We start from the raw sequence: 22134 nt of genomic DNA, 5'->3' as shown, positions 1-22134 counted from the left end.
AGTACAAAGTATTAGTTCATATTACTGAGTTAAATAGTTATTTTCAAAAACATTGGCCCCTCCTAGTTGGAATTTGAGGAAAAGCAATGCCTACCTTTAATCTAGCAAATTGTTCACTATTGGTCTTATTGTAGTACCTTGAGAGCCCAACCAAGACAGAGGTTCCATCATGCGAGGACTGTACAAACGCATAATGAAGAGGCTCCCCCTTTGTCAGACAGTTTACATTTGAAATATATAAACCACTGAGGATCTGAAACAGAGGGATGGAGAAATTAATTGACCTGTCCAAAGCCACACAGCAGTCAGCAGCAGAGCCAGAAACAAGATCATTATCCGCTGGACTGCACTTGCTCTCCCTCTAATCCAGCCTAGCAATTTAGCAGAAGTGAAATGTGTTATAAGCACATAGGGATCAGGGTTCAGATGCCAAGCTCACCCACTAGCTTCATGGAATTGCAGAGGTTGGACAGGGTCAGTAGCATCACATTCAACCTTTCTGCAGCTGCCTTTCTGAACATTGCTGACAAGTTCAGTGAGAGGCCCTGTCACAGAAGCTGTTGGAATCAGTGCATACTGAATTCTAACACACAGTCTTGAATCAATTCTGGTCTTAGGCTCTTGCTTAATCTCAAAATAATACATTAGACACTTCTGTGACCAGTTCTTTTACATTCCCCAAAGCTTTTCTTTTGCCAGTGCCTTTGTGTACAAGTCCCAAGTATCATTTTAAGAGGAGCATTTAATTGTGAAAAAAAATTGTTAGGAAGTGATGTTTAAATATGTTAACATGCTCGTGAATCTCTCTAAGCCTCCTTGCTGTGCAGTCTTTTGATTTGTACAATTCTTTTTAGCTTTCTTGAGTCCATCAAAATTTCTTTGTCACTGTTTGTATATGCTATGTAAGAAATCTCATTCAGTGAGATTTGGCAAAATTATTTCTGTTCCATTATGTGCACATTAGAGAGTTTGCTGTGGCACAGCTGAACCAGTGGAGCTGTGACACTGTAAAATCTCTCATAAAGCTGCTCTATGATGACAGGAGAGAGCTCTTCCTTTGCCATACTTAAAGCACTCTCAACAATTGGCCATAGCTAAGTAGGCAAGAAAAGCTCTCCTGCCAGCGTGGTGTTGTCTATACCAGCATTTATGTTGGTATAACTTACATCATTCTGGGGATTGCTTTTTCACACCCCGAGCAAAATACATTTTGCCAGTGTAAGTAGTATTGTTGACATAGCCTCATACACACTGTAGAATATTAATCTGTCCTTTGTTGTGTTGTTGATGATTTTTACTTCAAATCTGCAGATCATCAACTTCTATCCCATCTAGACCTTCAAAGGTCCTCATACGATCTTGTGTATTGTTACACATCAGGTGCTGAGGCCATATTGATGATGTTGACTAAACATATTTGAATCAAATCAAAACTGACATAACTCTTATCAAAAGTGAAAATAGATTTAGAATATAGACATATGCTCCTTAACTATTCTCATGGAGTAGTACAACTCTACTGTGATAGCTGTGTTTATGCAGATAGGCCAGTGTGGCTTTGCCCATTAGTTTCATTTTGTGCTCCCTACAAGAAGCAACCTTAGCTTTTGATTTTAAAATTAGTCGGTCATTAATTTTTTGCATATGCTGATTGAGAATTACGTCCAGTGTCTATTTTGAAAGGGAATGTTGATCATTATTTCTGAAGTCACAACCTATTTGTTGTAGAACCATTTTTGTAAGTTTATTAATAGACTCTGCAAAGACTTTTCTCTGAATCATTATGTTGTCTTCATCATTATTGCTTCCTCTTTCTGTATGTTGACAAATATATTTTGCTTTTTGTAGATATTTTCAATTTGTGCTGAGAAGAGAGCAACGCATTTCTGCAGAATGGTTCGTTTATTGTACATATAACACCATGGCCCTTGTGCTGGACCTTTTTGCCAGGGGTGATTACATCTATACTTACTGAAAACAAATCTAGTCTCTGCCATTTGTTTACTCTTGTTTTTTATCTTTGTGCCTTAGTATGCATTTTTAATTAGATAGACTTCAGTTCTTTCACTGCTTGCTAACACTTTCAGCTGGGAAGCAGTGTCCATTAGCTCTGCAAATATCTACTGTTCTTTTCTCACCATAGCCTTGTTTTGACTTGGTTATTACATATATCTCAAATAATGTGTCCATCTGTTAACTGTCCAGATTCACATGACTTGGCTTTATTTTTGAAGACCTGTAACAATGGTCACCTCTAGCAGCTGGTAAAAATGTACCTTTCCCACAAGTGACATTCTTGTGTGTATAAAAATAGTATTAAAGGTTTTGAATGGCTTCATCTAGAAGTTTGCAGTCTCCCCTGAGGAATGTGTATACAGTAAACCCCTGGCTTACACATACGTTGTATTCCTGGGCAACCACGTGTGAGTCAAATTTCACATAAGGCAGGACTGGATGGGGGAGTGGTCCTGCCGCCTTTGGGTCCCCCGGTCCTGTTTGCACCTGGTTCCTTGCTCCTGTGAGTGGCGGGTAGCCCAGAGCAGATGCAGCATTGCTGGGTCAGTTTCCTGGCTCCCACAGCAGCACTGGTCAGTGCAAGCCAAAGGGAGCTGGGAGCCAGGCTGCCACCTGGCTCCCCACCACTCATGATTTTAACTCACGTTATTGCAGGAAATATGTAAGTTGAAGTCATGTAAGTTGGGGATCTACTGTATATATTCTGTGCCTTTGGTCCTGCGGTGTGGAAGACTTAATCTTTTCCATTTCCTCTATAGTTTTTGGATAGTTTCCTTTCAAGATTCATTCAGTTGGCTTCATTGGCTCAGTTTTTTGGCAATATCCAGACCCTCTTAAAAAAATCCCTCATGAGACAGACAATGCTGATCACCATCCACTCAGATCTTTATTTCCTGGACTCAGCCAAATGATATGGATAAGGAGTACAAAAATCATACACAGTGACCCAGCAGAAGACAGTATTCAGTGATTTCAGAAAAGGACCCAGCATTTGTTTGTCATCCCTTCAATAGAGGCCCTACCCAGCTTTCTTTAGTTAGAAGATGAATTATGTTATAAAGGATCTGAAAGTGCTCAGGAGTGGGGAGTTAAGCCTGAGACAATACTAGGGAATCTAGCAGGCCCCTCCAGAAAAGTTTATATAATCATCAACATTATACAACCTACAGGCAGCCTGCTGTTTAACATTTTTTCAGAGGCAAAATTCTTATTAGAAGTATTATTTTGAGCATTTTTACTCCAATCTGCAGGGAAAGCCAGAACAATAGGTATATTTAAATGGAAATCTTCTCCTTTGTACTTATGCTATTTGGACCGCAACAGTGAGGAATTTGGTGGCACTAGAGAGTGCCCTTCATATTAAATGATAATTTGGAAGTGTTTAACAACATATGGTCTCTTCTCCTTGACATATATGATTAAGAATATATCTTTTGTATATCAAAATATAAAATACCATCTGTCATAAGTAACAACTATGATATTGGCTTTATATAGCCAATTAATTCACTGTACTTTCTAATGTAAATATTTCTCCTATTTTCTCTTTTTTCTTGTTCTGTATCTATATTTATTTATAAAATTTCAATAAACGTATATCTAAAAAAAGTCAACACTATGACTCGAAATGTAATTAAGAATTACAATGAAAGTCTGTTTTCATTTTGTATTTTAAAGATGAAGGGCCAAATCCAGAACTGGCATAAATCAGCACAGCTCCATAGGCACTGGTAGATTTAAATCAACTAAGGATTTAACCCAGCATATTATTTTCCCTTTAAAAGAACAGCTATACCCATTAACTCTGATGGCCTCTTTCCTTCCATGAAATGCAGAGATTTACAGATCTTTCTCCAAAAAAATGCAGTATTCCTTTGAGATATGAGTTGAAGAGAAGTGAGAGTTAAATATGGCATTTATGACTTCTTAGGGGTGCACAATGCTTAAACTTTGAATACTCAGGGAGATATAAGGGTTAATATCAAGAACTGAATAAAAATCAAGAAAAACTCTGTAAGATTTAAATGCCACTGAATTCAAAGCATAGCTGACTCTCGTAATTTTATAAGCAAGAAATGAACCTTTTATCTTTTATTTAATGGGCTTTTGACCATGTCAAAACATGGAAGATTGTCAGGATTCTCATGGCAGCAGCACAGTGACCAAGCTTTGCCAGGTTAAATGAGTGAGATTTTAATCGTCTAATTGAAACATGGTGCAAATTCTTGTATTGTCTGAATGTGATACTCAGACATACCTCTGAAATGTATCTCATTATGAAATACAGTGAAGACAGCTAAAATGTGTTAAAATGTCATGCGAGTTCTGTAAAAACCTGCAGGGTGGAGACAATGCATTTTAATGGAGATTTCTGTGGAGCTAAGATACTGATATTAGGCATAAATTTACCTCTATCATATACACCTGGGGTTATCTGGCTGTTTCTTAGTGCAAATTGACATAAAAAATGCTGAACATTATAGAGGAAGGTCACATATATCTGTATTACATGGTCAAATTCCTTTGTGACACTTCTAATTTTGGGTGAGCTCTTATTTTGGATGCTAGTTATATTATAATGAGCTTAGGAGATTGAAAGTACCAATGTTGTAAGCACTGAGAAACTACTTGAAAAACCTAAAATACATAGCACAGAGAACTAATTCAGATTAAATAAACCATTTCAATTTTTGATGCAAATTTAAATCAATCCCTTTTTAGAATTTGGAAAAAATAATTTTAAAAATTTTTATTTCTATTTTTCTGCTTCCTGGTTTTGGCTGAGATTGAACATGGAAATACCAAACAAGTGTGGAAAAAATAGTTTTGCAATATTTCTCACTCAAATGAAACCAGAACAGTTTCTTAGCGATTCAGCCGAGGTTAAAAATGCTTATTTGATGCTCCTTTCCTGTTTGTCTGAAGCTAAGGATCTGCGAGAGATAAAATTAAAAGCAACCTTGAAATATTAAACTGCAGTAAAACTTGAATAGCTCTAGTTTGACATTCAGAAGAACGTACAAGAATGCTCCTTTTTGTTAAAATAGGTGTCAGCTTTAAACCTCACCCCTCTTCAACTTGTGCTTGTAAACAGTGATTAATTCATAGAACTGGCCTCAGTTACAAGACATATAAGTGACTACTTCAGGGTATCAACCAACATTTGAAATCTATATGTGAGGACATTTAAAAAAATGACACATTTTAATTCACTAAAATCCTTCAAAGTGGTATCTGAAAAGCCATCAAGTGAAAAATTATAAGAATATTGCTTTAAAACTAATAATAGTCTAGCTAATTAGCATGTGTGTATAATTCCTGTCTCTATTCATGTACACTATGCTCAATGTCATACTTTGAGAACTTAGTATCAGAGTTACTGTGTCCCTATGGCAGTACAAGACTTAGATACTAAGCTGTTACAGGTCCTTAAAAGAACAAAATAAGAATGTGTGTTGGTGAGACTACAGGGTGAGTTTATAGCATGATTTCTCTTCTACAGCTTCCCTATAATTCCCCATCTTGTGAGCTGCTGAACATCCCCAGCTATCATTACTTCAGGCCCTGAGGTAACCTGGGACCCCACAAGCCATATTACAACTACAGAGAGCTCAGGGATGGTCATAGGAAAATATATATTGCTGTACTGGATCAGGCACAAGATCTGTCCTGTCCATCATCCAGCCTCTGACACTGGACAGCACCAGATACTTCAGAGGAAGGTGCAAAGTTTAATATCTCCTTCGGAATTTGTTAAAATTATAGCTCCAGATATTTTTGATATGTGTAAATGACCAATGCCTTTAAAATCTTTTAAAGTTCTTGTCCTTAACAGCTTTCTGTTGCAGGAAGTACCAGGTTAATTAGATGTTGTGTGGAATAAATCATTATATCAGTTCTGAATTTCCCACCTTTTAATACCTATTGTTCTTGTGCTATAAGGAGAACAAGTCTCCAATTTATCTTCTCTAGCCTATTTATTATTTTATAAAATGTACTAGGTCTCCTCTGATTTGTCTCCTTTTAAAGGTAAACAATCCCAATTGCTTCAGTCTCTCTTCACAGTAGCATTTTTCCAAGCATCTGATTATTTGCATACTCTTCTCTGACCCTCTGCCAGTCCTACACTAATTTTTAGATGAAGTAGCCACTACTATAAACAATATTCCAGATGAACCTGCACCACTGACTTATATAAAGGCTCTAAAATAGTCTTTGTATTATCCCCAAACCTCTTAGACTTCTTAATACCTTGCTAGCTTTTTGACTGCAGCTGCATATTAAATCAATGTATCTATTAAATTGTATACGGTGATGCCAAGCCACTTCCATACAGTCATGCCCTTCATTGATTTCTCCTGCTGACACAGTACAGGTATTTAGAAGAGTGGAAAGTACCTGACTGATTTAATTTTTCCCACTCCAGCGTGCATCATTTTGCATAGCAGGATGAGGAATTTCACTTTGACTCTGTTGCCCAGTCACCTAGCTTGTTAAACAGATGTGGGAAAAGTACCCAAGAAATTACTTGAGTAAAAGTACAGCATCTTTTCAGGGAGGAGGGATGCACTGAAGTACAAGGCACCACAGCCCCTCTGGAAAACTACTTGAGTAAAAGCACGCACGCACATCTTCATTGTACTCAAGTATCCAGAAGTGAAAGCAGCTGCACTTTTACTCAAGTAACTTTTTGGGTACTTTCCCCATTTCTGTTGTTAAATTCCTCAGGGTCACCTCCCCCCTGTTAATGCTTTGGGGCCAGGCCCACACTTTAGCAGGGAGGAGGTGCTGGCGCAATGCGCCCCAAGCTCAGATCGGGAACGGATTGCTTCCTCCCCAGTTCAGGCGTTTCCAGATGCCCGGCGCTAGCACTGCCGCGGGCTTGGGGTACCAGCGGCCCCCCGCCAGCCGGGCTCTGAGGCGCTCTCCTCGGGGAGACGGGCAGGGAGGGAACAAGCGGTAGCGCCCGGCCTGCAAAGCAACCACCGCCTGGCCCTCCAGGGACGCTCTACCTAGAGCGAGCAAACAGCCTATCGCCCCGCATCCCTCCTGTGCCCCAGCGTGCGCCAGCAGAGCCGAGGAAGGGGAGCTCCTGACGCATGGCGGGGGCGGGGCTATGTTGCCATGGCTCTGACCCCACCCGGCTATTGGCTGTTGGTATGGGAACGGAAACCGCGAGGTGCCCTCTCAACCCGGAAGTGTTTTCGGGAGGCCTGGGCGGACTGGGTTTGAATGAAATTTGGCTGATTCATCGCGGCCTGCAGCGCTGGTGGAGCGGTTACAGAAGGGTCTGAGCCCCAGGTAGGGAGAGAGCCTATTCGGGGCTGTACGTCCGTGGCCCTCCGCGGCTTGGCCTGGTGCTTGGGTCTCTTTGCTGCGCCGTCTTCGAGGTGAAGGGGCAGGGCCCGCGCAGCGCGGGGCTGGGCGCTGGGGCAGAGCTGGGGCGCTGTGGGGAGGGCCCCGGAGGCTGGGGTGTAAGGGTTAGGGTCGCGGCCTGCTGGGGAAGTGTCGCGACTTTTGGTGGCCTTGCCCTTTATGTGAGGAGCATTAACTCCTTCCCTGCCACCTTCGATGTGCCTGTCTCCCAGGCCTAGCTGGCCTCGTGTTGTGCCTTTTCCTGGTAGTCTCTAATGGGCAATCCTCTGCTGATTTCTGTCACGTCCGAGCTTCCAAAGGTGCCTTGCGGAAACAGAGTGCGTAGTCACTGCGTCAAAGAGCTTTGCCGTCTATGTTCAGTTGGGCCTGGTGACTTCGTTGTGAACAGGAGAGGAGAGATAAGGGGTGCAGTAGTTTATATGGGTTATCAATAAAAAGCATGTACAGACCTTGATGGTTATCTTAAAGCTTGTTTTAATGCACCCTGTATAATAATATAGTAATAATAGGGTTAGTATATAATAATATAGTAATAATGCACCTTATTAGTCCCGGTGCAAGGAACGAGAACCTGAGAGTGATGCAGTACGCCCATAACAATATTGCTGTCATGTACTGTTCTTGGAATACAAGGACTGTATGATTTCCTTGCACATATGGATACTACTACACAGTAGATAATTGGAGGCAGCCTGTTTGCAAGTTTATGTCAACGGGAAGCAGTGACCTTTTCTACTTCTGTAGCAGTGTTATTTACTTAAGGGGTCACTGTACAGGTTGAATCTCTCTAGTGTGGCACCCTTGGGACCTGATTGTTCTGACAGAAAATTTGCCAGACCAGAGGAGGTTGTACTGTCTGACAGCATTACCAACACTTCTACTGCTTACTGGGCTCTTAAAAGATATTTGGGGTGAATTACAGGTAAATAACAGCAGAGAACACTGAGAGCCAGGACTGGTGGCTGGAAACAAACTTTATGGGACTCCAGAAAACACCTGTGATAAGTGATTGTCTGTCTGACTAAAATCACGTGGGACAAGAGAGTTCCAGATTAGAGAGGTTCAACCTGTACGGGCAGCTGAAATGCAGCTCTTCGTGGATGAAGGATGCATTTGCTCAAAGGTGTACAGCAGCACTTTAGCCTGTTATTTAACAAATGTTCCTGATGAGCATCCTTTGTTTTACTTAGCTCTAAAGGGGGCAAACCTCTGAAAGTGCTCTTATCCTGGGTATTGACCCTTCTAAATTCAAGTGAAACATAAACTGGCTATGTGTTTTCTTGCAAAGTCTGCCGATATGCCCAGTGACTTGACACTTACTTGCTGCATTGTCAAACAGCAGCAGTAGTGAGTGAAAACTGACTTGTCTTGGCAGCTTTCAGTGCAGCTATTTATGTAGTACTCAGGAAGCAAGATGCAGAAAATGGGGAAATACTGTAAGTAGAACACACTGTAGAGAGGGGGAAAAGCAGGATGCGGACACTTAAGGTTGAAGGAGGGGTGGGGGATAGAGGAGAAAGAGACAATCTGTATAGGGGAAACAGTGGAGTGAAGCCAGCAAAGGAAATACAATGACCAAAACTAGAAGTGGTGAACCGTATTCAGTAGTAATATTGGACAAATTTATTAGTGTTTCTAGGCTGAATTATTTTAACACTTTGCCTACTGGTAAAATGTCTAAAGTATATCAGGCAAATATGTATCTTCAGCTTTTTGTTCAATCTGTTTACATAACTATAGTAAATAGAAACACAAAGGGTGAAGCATGTATTTTCAGATTGTGATTTAAATTATTTTGTTTTAAAAACTATGTTTATATTTGGTGAACTACTGGAAATCTGCCCCAGTTTTATCAGTATTTTGAAAACTGTCTCTTCCCCCTTTAGGGGTGTGAGGTGCTGCATGTCTGAGCGGTGAATCACATTCCTAACTCTGAAAGTTGTGATTGGACACAAGATACTGCAGACAACAGCATAATTTTTGATCCCTTCGATATGGGAAGATGGAAGGATGTTCTCCTGATAGATTTCTTAAGCAGTCCAGAAAATGGTTTGCAAACATATTTAACAGCCAGAACTCTTCCTGTATGTTTTGGAATGGATAGGACCTCAAGTGGGTTAATCTTTGCTCATAAATTACTTTATTAGATGTTCATGGAAAAAGTTGTGGTCCTTTATCTCCTGTTGTGATAGATCCTTGCTACTCTAACATGCTTACACTTGCTGTGATGAAGTTATCACTTAAAAAGGAACCACGTGGAAATTGGACATGGATTTGTAAAAGTTTTGAAGTAATCAGTTAGACGGCATTCAGTAGAATTTGAAAACATTAACAGTGTATGATAGCTCTAGCTTTTATGGAAACTGAATCAGAATATAAATTACTAGCACAGAACTATTTCTTGTAAGACTGTCAGATGATTTTAAAAATCACAATTGTGAGGGAAAAAAGTCACTAATTGTAGTTTTAATCATGCTGTTAATAATAGTATGCTACTTTAAGCATATTTTGCATGTATCAAAATATGTATTTTTACAGTATCAAAATGTTTGTCGGTTGCAATACAGAATGCGAAGTGTACAGTGCTTACTTTATTTTAGAAGCTGTGGGAGAAGGGCTGCCAGTCCGTGTTCTTGGTTTCTGCATCCTAGCCACAGCCACCATCACATTCACAGCTTCTTTCCTGGCCTGAAGGGTGAGGGGAAGCGGACACATTTTATTACTAATAAGGAAAATGAGAGTAAAAAGCTGGGAGGCCACTCATCTAGTCCCTGTATTTACTCCTGGTTAGTTTTTTTGAATGTGTAGCTATTTCCTAAATGTTCCAGCGATCCCAGGATCATCAAATGTGCTAATTACTGTCTTAACAAAGATAATGTTGAAATCTTAGAGTTAAGGTCTGTCTCTTCTCTGTGTACCTATTTCACAGTCATAGGATTTTAAAAATAATAAAGTTAATTATTTCAGCTATTTAAATGTCATCGTGTTTGTAATTGTAGGGGTCCTAATTCTAAAATGTGTGGTGGTTGTATGGTTACTGTAGGATGGTGTTAGTCAATTTTCCCTCTAGTCTTGTTGTGCGCACCGAAGCATGTTTGGATGTGCACCACCAATACTAACACATGCTTGCTGCTGTAGGAAGCTGTGGGCGCTCTGCTAATCAGCTGGGTGGCTGCCCAAGCACTCACCTTACAGAGACCACTGGTTGCAGTATTCCGTGCTGGTGGCGATGCTGCCTTCAGAGTTGGGGAGCTGGAGAGCAGTGGCTGTTGGCCAGGAGCCCAGCTCGGAAGGCAGAGATGCTGCCACCAACACTGTGGAAGTCAGGATGGCATTATATGGTATTGCCATGCTTACCTCTGCACCCCTGCCTGCAAAGCTTGGCCTTTAGCCAGCAGCCATTGCTGCCTGGCCACACAGCTTTAAACATAGCACAGAAGTAACGGTGGTAATATCATGACCCCCTTAAAATAATCTTGTGACTTCCCCTGCAACTTTCTTCTGGGTCAGATTTGAGAAATTGTGGTCTCCCCCATGAAATCTGTATAATACAGAGTAAAAGGCCGCACAAGACCAGATTTCACAGTCCTTGACACATTTTTCATGGCTGTACTGAAATTTCAAAAGATTTTCTCATTTCAAACAAATAACCAGCAGTTTGCAAGAATTCCTGCAGTGCATATTTTTAAAGATGTAGCATTTCTGTCCTCTTGCTCCTCACAGAAGTTCAGAAGCAAAAAAACTGCTACACAGGATAGTACATAATCAATATTTTAATTTCAGTACTTCAGTAAAATGCACTCAACTGGTGCAGTTACTAAAAATCAAAAATCACTTGCAAAATCAGTGTCACATCCACACTACCTACTTGTAGACCTTGCTCAAACACACATGTGTGTTCTAATTTCTAACCTGGAACTATTCAGTGTGTTCATCTATTTCCTCAAACTTACTCTCAATCAGAAAACAAATTGAGATTTTACCAAACTGCGTAGTGTATAACTTTTCTTTGACCTCATACTTGCCTGTGAGAAAATAAGAGGTTTTCCTATTTAGTGCAGTGCTGGGGTTAGGTAGGGAGCAGAACTGAGGAGGGCGGTTAGGCAATATACCATGTACTCCACCCTGCCTGCTTCCCCAGCAGTAGGAACTGACTGGGGAGCTCTGAAGAGCAGAGCCAGAAAGCAGTGTCAGAACAGATATCTGTAATGTTTTGACAAACCTGTCCAGAGTGTATAAAAAATCTATTTATTTTAAAAATCAGCTATTTTTATTTAAATTGGATTTTGTTATAAGTTGAGTGTATTCTTAATGTCTGTTAAAAATTGAAACTGACAGCCTAGGTTAAGGCCTAAATTTACGATAATCTATTAGAAATAATTTAGATTAATAACAAGTGCATTACATAAATGACCCCTCAACAAATTTTAATTAGTTGTAGAGTGCTGCTTTAATTATACACAGAATCAGAAGAAAAACAATCTTCAAATCAGGTTTACAAAATGTCAGTGTCATGTACTGCAGTAAGTATGTTATGTTTTCTCTTTTCAGTAGAACAAATGTTGGTACTTACCTTTTCCTAAATGTAAGTTTCTGTGTGCAGAAGTGCTTTTGGTTTCATTAGTTCTGGTGGTAGTTTAGCTAGCGTGTGCAGAGAGAATATTTTTCTTCCTTTGGCTTACTGGTTAGTTCAGTATTCTGAAACTGATTGGTAGTTGAATTAGCAGGGAAGCTTGTGGCCTTGTTCCAGCTTATGAATAGGTTGCCTCTTTTCCAGTTTTCACCTGGACAGCCTGTATTTTGATGTATATCTGGGCACCCTTCGATAAGCTTGGATTTTTTTTTTTTTTTAAACTGTGGCAACCCCAAGCAGAAGAAAGGAGATAGTGCAGCCGCATTAGGGCCATAGCATGCAGGCACTGTTGAATTTAAGGGCAGGCAACCCAAACAGAACCTGTGTTGCAAGGCTTAGGGGATTCAGGGTTGGGGCTCAAAGGCAAGAAAAATAAAATGTTTGAAGGGAATTGTTTCAAACATACATTTATCAGGCATTCCCAAAGAACACTTCAGAAGCTCAATATAGGAAGCAAAATGCTCTGTTGCAATCTAGTTTGTAGCACCAGGCAAATTTGATGGGGAAAATACCTGAAGAAGAGCAACCTAGGTAGGCTTTAAGCAATAGCAATTGTCCCAGTGTAGAAGAAATTGAGGAATGAAGTGTAAATGGTAGAAATCCTGTTACTAAGGAATTAACAGATTTGCTGGAAAATAAGAAATGGAAATGTGAGGAAAGTAATGAAGAATTTTTCAGCTTTCCTGGTGACATAAAGGAGGGTGATGAAGAAGAAGAACATGGCTCACGTGAAAATGAATAATGACCAAGAAAAATCTGGTTTACGTGAAAAAGAGAGAAACGATAAAGAAAAATCAACCTCAGATGATGATAGAAACAACAGTGAGAAAAATTGCACTCCACAAATGGATGCATGAGGTCCTGCTTCATGGCCAGCAATCCTAAAGTTTCTCAATGTTGATCATGTAGTTTTGATGAGGCCAGGCAAAACTGAGGATATGACTATTCTAGTAAATGAACAGACGTGATTCTTCTCAGTAACGCTGTAAAAGAGTACTCCAGAATGGTGAAGAACTGAATTGGGATTTTGCTAGTTTACTTGAAATCAGCTGAAAAAGCATTTTTGTTGCAAAATATTTGACAAGAATGCCTGTGTTTTCCATGTATTATTACTGGCTTAACTTAGTTGATGCTCTGAAGCAATGTAAAAAGTATCCTTGGCCATTTTGCACCCTATCCTAACTGGGTTGAGGCTGAGCTCAGGCTCCAACTGAATAAAATACATAGTCACAGAAAAACAGTACATTATTAATGTAGAAACCCATCAGTGGAGGAATATTCTTGTCTGATCTCAACTACCCTCTTTCTTGCAAAGAATCATTTGGCTTTCCAAGACTCATTGGATATATTCACTGAACCCAGTGGTAATTTCAATGGTAATTTGCTTGGTTTGGTAGAGCTTCTTGAAAAATGTTGTGTGAGAATGAGTACTAATATCAAGTAATTTGTAAAGAAGCTATGGACCTTGTTGATGCTTCTAAAGTGTCCATCAAACAAGGTTTTTTATATATGACTATGGTGAGCTGGCAGTAGACAGGAAAACACTTTTGAGCAATGGTACAAACCCTTCATGGGACACTGCCACTTCACATTTTGCCACATGGGATGTGCTCTCTACTCCAGATGCTCTGATGCATTCATGATACAGAGCTGAAGGATGCTTTTCCTAATGTGTGGATGGCTTTGAGAATTCTTCTCACATTGCTGATGAGTTGAGAGTGGAAAGCATACTTTCTCAAAGCCCAGGCTCGTTAAATCGTATCTTTGATGATAGCCAATGAAAGACTGATATAGCTTGTTGTTTAATTTCTTGAAAATGCCGTTGATCAGTCATTGGATCTTTCTGATACTATGCTTTAATTTGTAAGGGCAAAAAAAAGAAGCATTTTTTTAAACTCGAGCTGAGAGTTAATATTCTAAAGTTGTCACCTACTGTTGCAGTGTTTAATACTGATGTACCCAGTGTTGGTGAACAGTTCAATTTCTTTGTTAGTGCATTTGTTATTGTTAAAATTAAAAAGTTTCTGTACACTTATAAGCCGATAAACATTGTTTCCCCATGTGGCGTGAATAAATACAGATTTTGTATCCTACCATGCAAATTTATCTTGTATGATAGGGATAACAGATACATAGAAATCATGTATCAATGTCATGAAATGGGTTATAAAACAATAAAAAGATATTCAAAAGTTTAACAAATGGAGTGGATGCCATTTAGTATATGTTAAGCCTGGCATGTGGGGATAGATCCTTGGGGTGAAGAGGTGGGGCAAGGCCTCAGAGATCCCACTACCAGGCATTAAAAATGTGGCAACTCTAATAAAGACACAGATGATATGCTGTGGGGGGCGGAGTAGGAGGGGGAGGAAAAAAGAAGGGGGTGAGGATTGTAAAAGTGCCTGTCTGCATCTTTAGATGCCTAAACATCTTTGGAAGATTTGGCCTCTGATAACCAGAAACAATCTGTCACTAACTACAGTTAATGCTTCCCTTGTCTAATAAATCAGGTTTAAATGCAAGACATGTTTTGATAAACTTACCATTTTCTTACATTTAAAAAAATGCTGTTTTTTAGAATTCTTAGTTAAATTCTGGTTTCAGTAAAAATGCAACTTAATACAAATCCAGGTAACAAAATATTCTTCACCATTTTCTCATTACATAATGTGACATTTGTAATTGGCTAATTTTGTTTCAATATCATGTGTCCTGTGAGTTTGCAAAAGGTATCAAATTTAGTGTAAGGGTGATTGCCAATCAAAATGTATTAATCGTTAAACCAACCAGTGAGGAGAAGCCCTTTTGTTTTTGTTCAAAAAAATTTTCAAATGCAAAACAAGATTAAATGAATTATTTAAATTGATGTTTCTTGCTGATTTAAATCAATGCACCCTGGGTCTTCGTTTTTCTCGGTGAAAATAAAACGAATGAATAAAAACTGTTATCTTGTCTGTTGTTAAAATTTCAGATTTAGCTAATTTGTTTCTGAGATGTGGAATTCTGTGATGGATGACTACAGATGTAGAGGTCTGGAATGCTGGGAAAAAATCACAATTTTAAAACTAGAGGATTTGAAACTTTTTTCCAGAAAGAGTAGCAAGTATCCAAGTGGACAATGCACCATTTAAAAAAAAAACAACAAACTTTTGTTAGACATGGGTACTAAATTTAATCAGGGAAAGACTTTTTTCTGCATAAAATTGAGAAGCTTGTTGCAGCATTAATTGTTGATGCATCTGGAATATTCACAGGTTTGTCGAACAATTAGGGACAAATATTTTCCTTTTTAAGATGATCGTGTAACACCTACAGTGTTCCCTCTAAGCTGAGCACTTGGGCAACTGCCCAAGAGAGATTTATATGCCTCCCAGTTGATTACCAGAGTGCCCACAGCCAGCAGCATTTGTTTCTAATGGTGGGGCATATCCTCACATAAACATAACAAGTCACTTTTATGGATGGATGGAAAAAATTAGAACATGGTGTATATAGTACATTAATACAAAGTGATAGTGATACACTCCCTGTTAGGGCTGTCCTCTTTTATGAAATTTCAGATATGCTAACCCTATGCTATTTATGGGCTTACATCAAAGGTTTAACCCAGAGGTTCTCAAATGTCTTCACGCAGGGACCTGAGCACCACCACCCCAGGTAGCAATGGAGCTCAGGCTTTTTAGCCTTGGGTCCCAGCATATCTAATGCTGGCCCCAGAGATCCTTGGAAAGTGAGGTTATGACCCACAGTTCGAGAACTACTGGTTTAACCTGTTTAGCTTTCTGGAGAGAAAGAGAAGCTATTAAAATACTAACTTGAATTTTACCTTTCCATATTACAGTGAGACTGGGAAATGTCTATCCATGTGACAATTGTGTATGCAGTACATGGAGTTCTCTAGCTTAGAGGTTCCAGATGGCATATTAAAAATCTGAAATAGAGGTTATGTAGCTAAAACTCCAAGGAAGTTCAAAATGCAATCCTGAGGATAGCTCATTTTTGTATTTGATTGTTTCCAATGGCTAATTTCCTTGAAAACCCTAGTAATGAAACTATTCTTGTTTCTAAATTACAACTGCATTCCTTTTTTTAAGGGAGAAGGCATAGGAAACTTCTTCATACACATTCAAAAAGTGGGAGCTGAAGTTGGAGTAAGGATTACTATTTGACTGTATTGATAAAAGCAGGAAAGCTCTACTAAAGTGCCAGGTGAGAAACTAAAATTTGTTCCTCCTCTTTTTCTCATCTCAAACTTTGTTACCTAAACAGAAGAGAGGTTCTGATTTTTAATCAGTAACTTCAAAACAAAACGTGTACTTCATTTGACTTGTAAAAGCATTATCTGGGGACTAAAGCTGTATAACTCATGGGCTTTGTCTACACTAGCTCCCAATTTCGATGGGAGCATGGTAAGTAGGGTGTCAGGAGATTACTAATGAAGTGCTCCCATGCATGTGCAGCATTTTATTAAGCTATTTCACCCCTGCGGCAACTTTGAAGTAGCCCAGGCACTTTGAAGTACTGGCAGGTTAGCCACGGCTATATGCAAGGCAGCACTTTGAAATTTGCTGCTTTGAAGTTGCTGCGGGGGAGAATTAGCTTAATGAAGTCTTGCATATGCACCGCAGCACTTCATTAGTAATCTCCTGACACCTTACTTACCATGCTCCCTTCGAAATTGGGAGCTAATGTAGACACAGCCATGGATTGGGTTTTTTCTCCACTTCATTGAAAGTTGCGATCCAACCCAGGCTAGTAGTGAATAAAAATTGTTATCCTTTTATACATCTCTGGCTTACCTGAATATGAATTATGGGGTCATTCTAGGTCCTGATGGACATGTGTTCTCACCGCAAAAAACAGCACAGTTGTCATTAATAGGTATGCTTTGCAGTTGAATCAGATATACCAGGAAATAAATTATGTATGGGGAATTATTCTTTCCACACTTATTGGTTTGTCTGGTCAGTGTTCAGATATTAGTGGCACAGTGCAGATAAGCTTATACTTGTGCTGGATTTCTTTTTGCAGATAAGAAATTTGGCTCTCCATGACTGTTGGTCTTTTTTCATGAGTGCTAAACTCATACTCGAAAATGAAGGCATTAACTTGTGGCTTTTTTATTTCCTCTGTCTTAATTGAGCTAGTCATTATTCTAGATACTTTAAAAGAGATGTTTCCGATAATGTAGGTTCCAAATGTAGGTTTTTTGTGTTCTCTTTTTAAAAAAGAATATTTTTAAAACTCCCAAAAGGGAATCCAAACACAGCATTATTCTGCTGTTGCACAAGGGCTTGAAAGTGAAACTGACTGGATAAAAACACTGGCCAAACTACGTTGTCCAGGTTGTTTGAAGTATAAAAAGTAAATGACATAAATGGTGAAAACTATTATGATTGACTTTTGAGTAATAATCTCAAGCTGAATCTGTTTCCCTTAAAATGAAGAAAAATAATTCAAAATAAAACTGAGTTTTAGAGTTCTCCACAAATAGCTAGTTAATACATATATACATATTTTTCAAAAGATGAATGGTGTTCCTGCTAACATTTCTCTAACTGGGAGGTCAAATTTTGTTCTGGTTTTAATATGTAGTTTAAAATTGTTTCTCAGGATTTTAAGACTCTTCACACTTTTTACATTTTTTTCAAGTTTTCCTTTGATCATGTCCCCTTTTTTGTTTGTACTTTTGTCTGCATAAAGTTCTGGAATTTGTTTTGCTTGTGTGATGGTGTTTTTGTGATTGCATATTCCATGTGTTGGGAACAAATTCATTTGCTATGGAAATATGGTCACTTGATGTTTTCATTCTGTTTCGGGGTATGATGGTAAACTTGAACAGGCTTTGTAGTGTTGAGCCAGAGTGTTGTGCAAGATGGGGCTTGCTCAGAAATCGTATGGTATTAAAGAATCAGTTTTTGGCTTTGTACTGTAACTCTTCCACTTTTAAATCTGATAAAGCAAGTTAAAATTTAAGGCTTAGAACTTGAAGTGTGTTACCACTAACAGTTCAGTTACCTGCATTTTAGTGCTGCAGATAAAAAAGGAAGGTAAACAGGCAAGCCATGAAAGACTGCTGAGATATTCCTGATATAGTATATTTATAATTGTATTATGCGCGCGCACACACACACACACACACACACATTTTTAGAAATTGTATGTTATTTCTGAACAAGAATATGATCAGTGAAATGTAGTGTAAACATACATCATTTCTTTCATTGTCCTACAGATCAGAAAAGAGGGAAAGTGTAGCTATTGAAGTAATACTTTACTAGAAAGAGCTGTTAAGTTCTGTTGGTGGAATAGTCTCATTCTAAGGTTCTCTCTATGCAACACTTTAAATGCATGAAATGACTATATTGCCCCATGTATTCAAGCAAAATGCATTTGATGTTTACTTTACAGTATTTCTTTTAGTATAATGAGTTCATTAAAAAAAAGCTTTGGATGCTAATTCAAAGATCCATAATCTGCTCAGTGTCTTTCACATGCAGTTTTTATGATAACTGACAAGCTGTAAGTTAATTAGCACAGAACTTACTAATGAGGATGTAAAACAGCCTTACTTTTAAATTAAGTTTTATTTATGCGTGCTGGACAAAATTTAAAGGGAACTCAGTGGTACCTGTAATATGTTTTAGGCATTTCCCCCATGCAGATGCTCTTTCTGGGTACCAGGAAAACATATATTGTATGATAACAAAAAGTTTTGAAAAGTATGACGAAAATGCTTATCTTGAGCTATTGGGATAACCCAAAACCAAAGCCATAAAATAAGGTCTGTTAATTAGCGAGGAAGACAGCGTCTTGAATTAATATGTGGTGTTAATTAACAGGAAGTCTGATGTTGTGTTGTAATTACCACCAATATTTTTGACATACTGAGTGACTGAAGGTGAATTTCATAGATAGCAATTTAGTAAATACTTCAGAGCCTGGGAACATTTTCCTTTGTTTCTGTTCTCTAGAAATATGGACAGACTTCTACGACTTGGAGGAGGCATGCCTGGGCTGGGACAGGTTAGTATACAACTTACATATATGCCCTTCTTACACTAATTATAGTTTATTTTTATAGTTACCAATACACTCAACATTTTAGCAGCAAACAAATGACTTGTGTTTTGTAATGTAAATGTATAGAAACCATTACTGTATAGTCTTTATGTGAATTCTGATGTGAATTGCATTGACACATCAGAATTCATTGCATTGCTATGAACACATTGCATTGCTACGAACTCTTAAAATTGATGTTTACAAGCATGATACATGTTGTAAGATTTGTTTCAATATTTCATGTGTTGCCGAAACAACATAGTCCATTTGAATGTAGGCTTGTCTGCAGAATTAAACAGAGTAAAACAAAAATTGCAAATTATACTGTGTTCAATAAAACTGACTTTGTAATCTTCAGCGTACTCTATAAGAATACCTTTAAGTACCATTCATGTGATTGAGTTAATAAGTAGATTTCATAACACCTGAGATACCATGATGACCTATTCTCATATGGATTTGTAGAGGCTATTGGAATTGTTTCCAGAAGACTCTCACATGCATTTGTTTATATGTGCATGTATGTATATAATTCTTAAACACAGCAATGTTTCCCTCTTTAATAACCTGTCTGCTGTGGTGTAAGGGCCTTTCTGGTAGCGTTCAGTTCCTGTCAGAAACTTTTCAACTAATGTGTAGCCTTCTCTACCTTATTTCACCAGATGATACTACTGTATGTTGTGTTTTTCGAGCTGATTTGCCCAGAGGCCTTAATGTTCGTATACATGCATGTCTCCTTTACATTACTTCCATCTCTTCAGAGAGATGAGCTGCTTTGCCCTAAGCAAATTTGGGATGCAATGGAATTAGGCAAGGTCTGCCATGGGAGGGTGGACAGGGTGCCTGGAGTCTAAGGAAAGTGTATCTGGGTCATATTGGTGGAACCATTAATATGCAGGTACACCAGTCTTTGGTAAGTAAAGCTTTGTGAGCTGCATCATAGTCACTACATCTCCTGGAATGAGTTCCTTTTCTCATGACTCAAGTGGACTTTCCATAGGCCACATCCAGGAACTCAGCTTGGTGTGGTGGCTTACGTTTACTGCCCCTTAATGGTTTTAATACTTTACAAACATTAACTTAGCCCGTATTTCTCATTGATATTTGGTTCCTTCACAATAATGTGTATTGAAGTCCTTGGTTCATTGATATAATTCCTGGGATAGTTGTAAATTCTTCAGATTCACAGCTTTTTGCCTTTCTCTAATGCATTCCTAAGTGTCCGCCAGTAAATAGGAAGGTGGACGTGAGTGGTCCCCCAATCTGTAAGGCATTCCCATGGGCTAGGCCAGCCCCCAGGAGGGGTGGAGAGGAAGTGTCATCCAGCCCCACTCTGCTCCCAGCCTTGGCTCTTGGCCCTACTCTCATCCTCAGACTTGTCCCCAGCAGTACGCCTAACTTCAACATTCTTACCCCCAGTCCAGAGCCACAGCCCCACTTGGGGGCCCCCAAGGAGGTGCACAGATAGACATGAAGGGGGTATGATTTGAAAATATTGGAGACCACTGGTGTACATCATGTTGATGCACTCGATATACTTTTTCTGGCATATGTAGAACTATATCCACTGGCTGGGTGGCCAGATCTCTTTACCTTTTTTTTCATATGTGATTGTTACATTTTCTCTTTTTCAACTAACATTTTCTTCATGCTCCTTTAGTGCATCTTCAAAGCAGAACTCAGTTATTTTTAGTTTCGCTTTCTTAAGCAGTTCTGAGATTTCTCTTGTTCCTCTGTGCTGCCAGTCTGCTTCATGACTCTTCATTTTTCTAACATATGCGTAGTCTAATCACTCAAGCTTTCACTTCTTAGTCCTCTCTGAACTTGATGCACATCAAAGCTGTTTTTCAGATTTACAGTTAACTCTCTAGGCTAACTCTAAAATTTCCCAATTTTAATCTGAAGACCAATATAAAATACAGGAGACAATAAAATGATATTCAAAATAAGCCTTACAGACTGCTCCAGCACCTGGCCTGCTGAGCTTCTATCCATATTTAAACATGAAAGTGTCTCCTGAAGAAGTCTATGGGAGAGTGAAGGGATTTTAAAAAGAGAACTAAAATTCTGTGTATTGGAGGGAACTACATTGCTGCTGCTGCAGGTTGCAGCTTCAGCTGAGTAATGTCATGGCTACTTTGGCAGTTCTTTGGTTTGTTAAATCAGTAGGAGAAAGTCACTTATGTCCTTGGTTTATGTATTGGCGTATGCCTGAATTTGAACTGGAGATGGATTAAGTTATCAGTTTTTATCTTGGATATTTTTGCTCGTAGTAAAACTCCAGACTGAAATCAGCTGGCTGTTAAACTGAGAATAAAGGGAGGTGTGCCTTGGAAATACTTAATTCTTTTACATAATGAGTGAGATCCCTGCCAGGACTTGTCTTGAAACTATTGTGCATTCCTCTATCTAATCATTCCATTACAAATTACTTCTGTTTTTGTTGGCTTTACTTTAAAAGTTAAACCTCATAGTTTTTAAAAAAAAAAAAAAAAAAGACTGAAGAATCATATAAAGAAGAGCAAACTTAATATGTTTTTCTGAGGGCAGTTTTAAATAGCTGTAGGTAACTGGCGTCTTAGAACATTCTTTCATTTGAAATTGATCGCTTTGTCTATGACAGTAGCTCACATTATTTGCTATGTAACAATGGATCAATTCTCAGTTAACAAAATGGCCACTCAGTTAATCTTCGCCGACCAAATCATTGCCATCACAAATTTCCCCCTCATCTCCTTCAGTATTGCCCACTTCTCCTCTCCGCTCTGCCCTGCCACCAATTCCTTCCATTACCTTTAAGACCTCAACATCCGCACATGCTGTTCTATTTCCACTCCGCTCTGTAGCACGTTTGACTTTTGATACTTTCTCCCATCACAAGGTCATTGCCTCAAACCCTCAGCATCTCTCTTTACACTTTTTCTCCTGCTGCTGTGCACTTCTGCTTAAAGATCCATGACCATGCTGAGTCAAAACCACAAGTTCAGACTTTTCTGCTTGGACTTTATCATCTTACTGAAACACTCCTATTTCTCTATGCTTAT

General features: G+C 38.9%; 1 protein-coding gene across 1 annotated transcript in view; it reads left to right on the top strand.

Moving 5' to 3' along the window:
- Positions 1-7208: 7208 nt before the first annotated feature.
- Positions 7209-22134, top strand: part of PSMD14 (proteasome 26S subunit, non-ATPase 14) — a 64247-nt gene continuing 49321 nt past the window's right edge. Inside the window, exons 1-3 of the mRNA XM_075000909.1 lie at positions 7209-7317; positions 16120-16234; positions 19000-19051. Coding sequence (XP_074857010.1) covers positions 19004-19051 — 48 coding nt within the window. The 5' untranslated portion in view covers positions 7209-7317; positions 16120-16234; positions 19000-19003. The remainder of the gene's footprint in view (positions 7318-16119; positions 16235-18999; positions 19052-22134) is intronic.

This window comes from Carettochelys insculpta, chromosome 8 (assembly GCF_033958435.1).
Source record: "Carettochelys insculpta isolate YL-2023 chromosome 8, ASM3395843v1, whole genome shotgun sequence".
Taxonomy (NCBI): Eukaryota; Metazoa; Chordata; order Testudines; family Carettochelyidae; genus Carettochelys; species Carettochelys insculpta.
This window is presented reverse-complemented; position numbering and strand designations above follow the sequence as displayed.